The following is a 318-nucleotide window of genomic DNA, read 5'->3' on the forward strand; positions in this document are numbered from 1 at the left end:
GTCACTTGGCTAGCTCAGTTCAATATACCCATTTAGTCTGCGGAATGTGCTACTCCCATTTCATTAAGTTTGTTGTAACCAGTTTACATTTTGAATTTTACTTTAATCTTCTGATTATATTTTTCTGATTTGTTTTCTCGATCTTGATATGAGGACTGTCATTGAAAAATTTACGGGAGATTAAAAATTTTGGGTGTTGCATTTTCGGTGGTATAGATATTGTAAGCCATATCGGAGTTCTCTTGAAAAGATAAGAATTGTTTAAAGCTCATTTTTCCTTACAGATGGGCCCATCGAAAGGAGGAGGCGTGGCGGACA

The 318-nt window shown here is 36.2% G+C and overlaps 1 protein-coding gene across 1 annotated transcript in view; it reads left to right on the forward strand.

Moving 5' to 3' along the window:
- LOC119585640 (EH domain-binding protein 1-like) overlaps positions 1 to 318 on the forward strand; it is a gene marked incomplete in the record, with an annotated part of 320,960 nt that overhangs the window by 150,788 nt on the left and 169,854 nt on the right. Inside the window, 1 exon segment of the mRNA XM_037934314.1 lies at positions 285 to 318. Coding sequence (XP_037790242.1) covers positions 285 to 318 — 34 coding nt within the window.

The sequence above is a fragment of the Penaeus monodon genome, chromosome 20, assembly GCF_015228065.2.
Source record: "Penaeus monodon isolate SGIC_2016 chromosome 20, NSTDA_Pmon_1, whole genome shotgun sequence".
Taxonomy (NCBI): Eukaryota; Metazoa; Arthropoda; class Malacostraca; order Decapoda; family Penaeidae; genus Penaeus; species Penaeus monodon.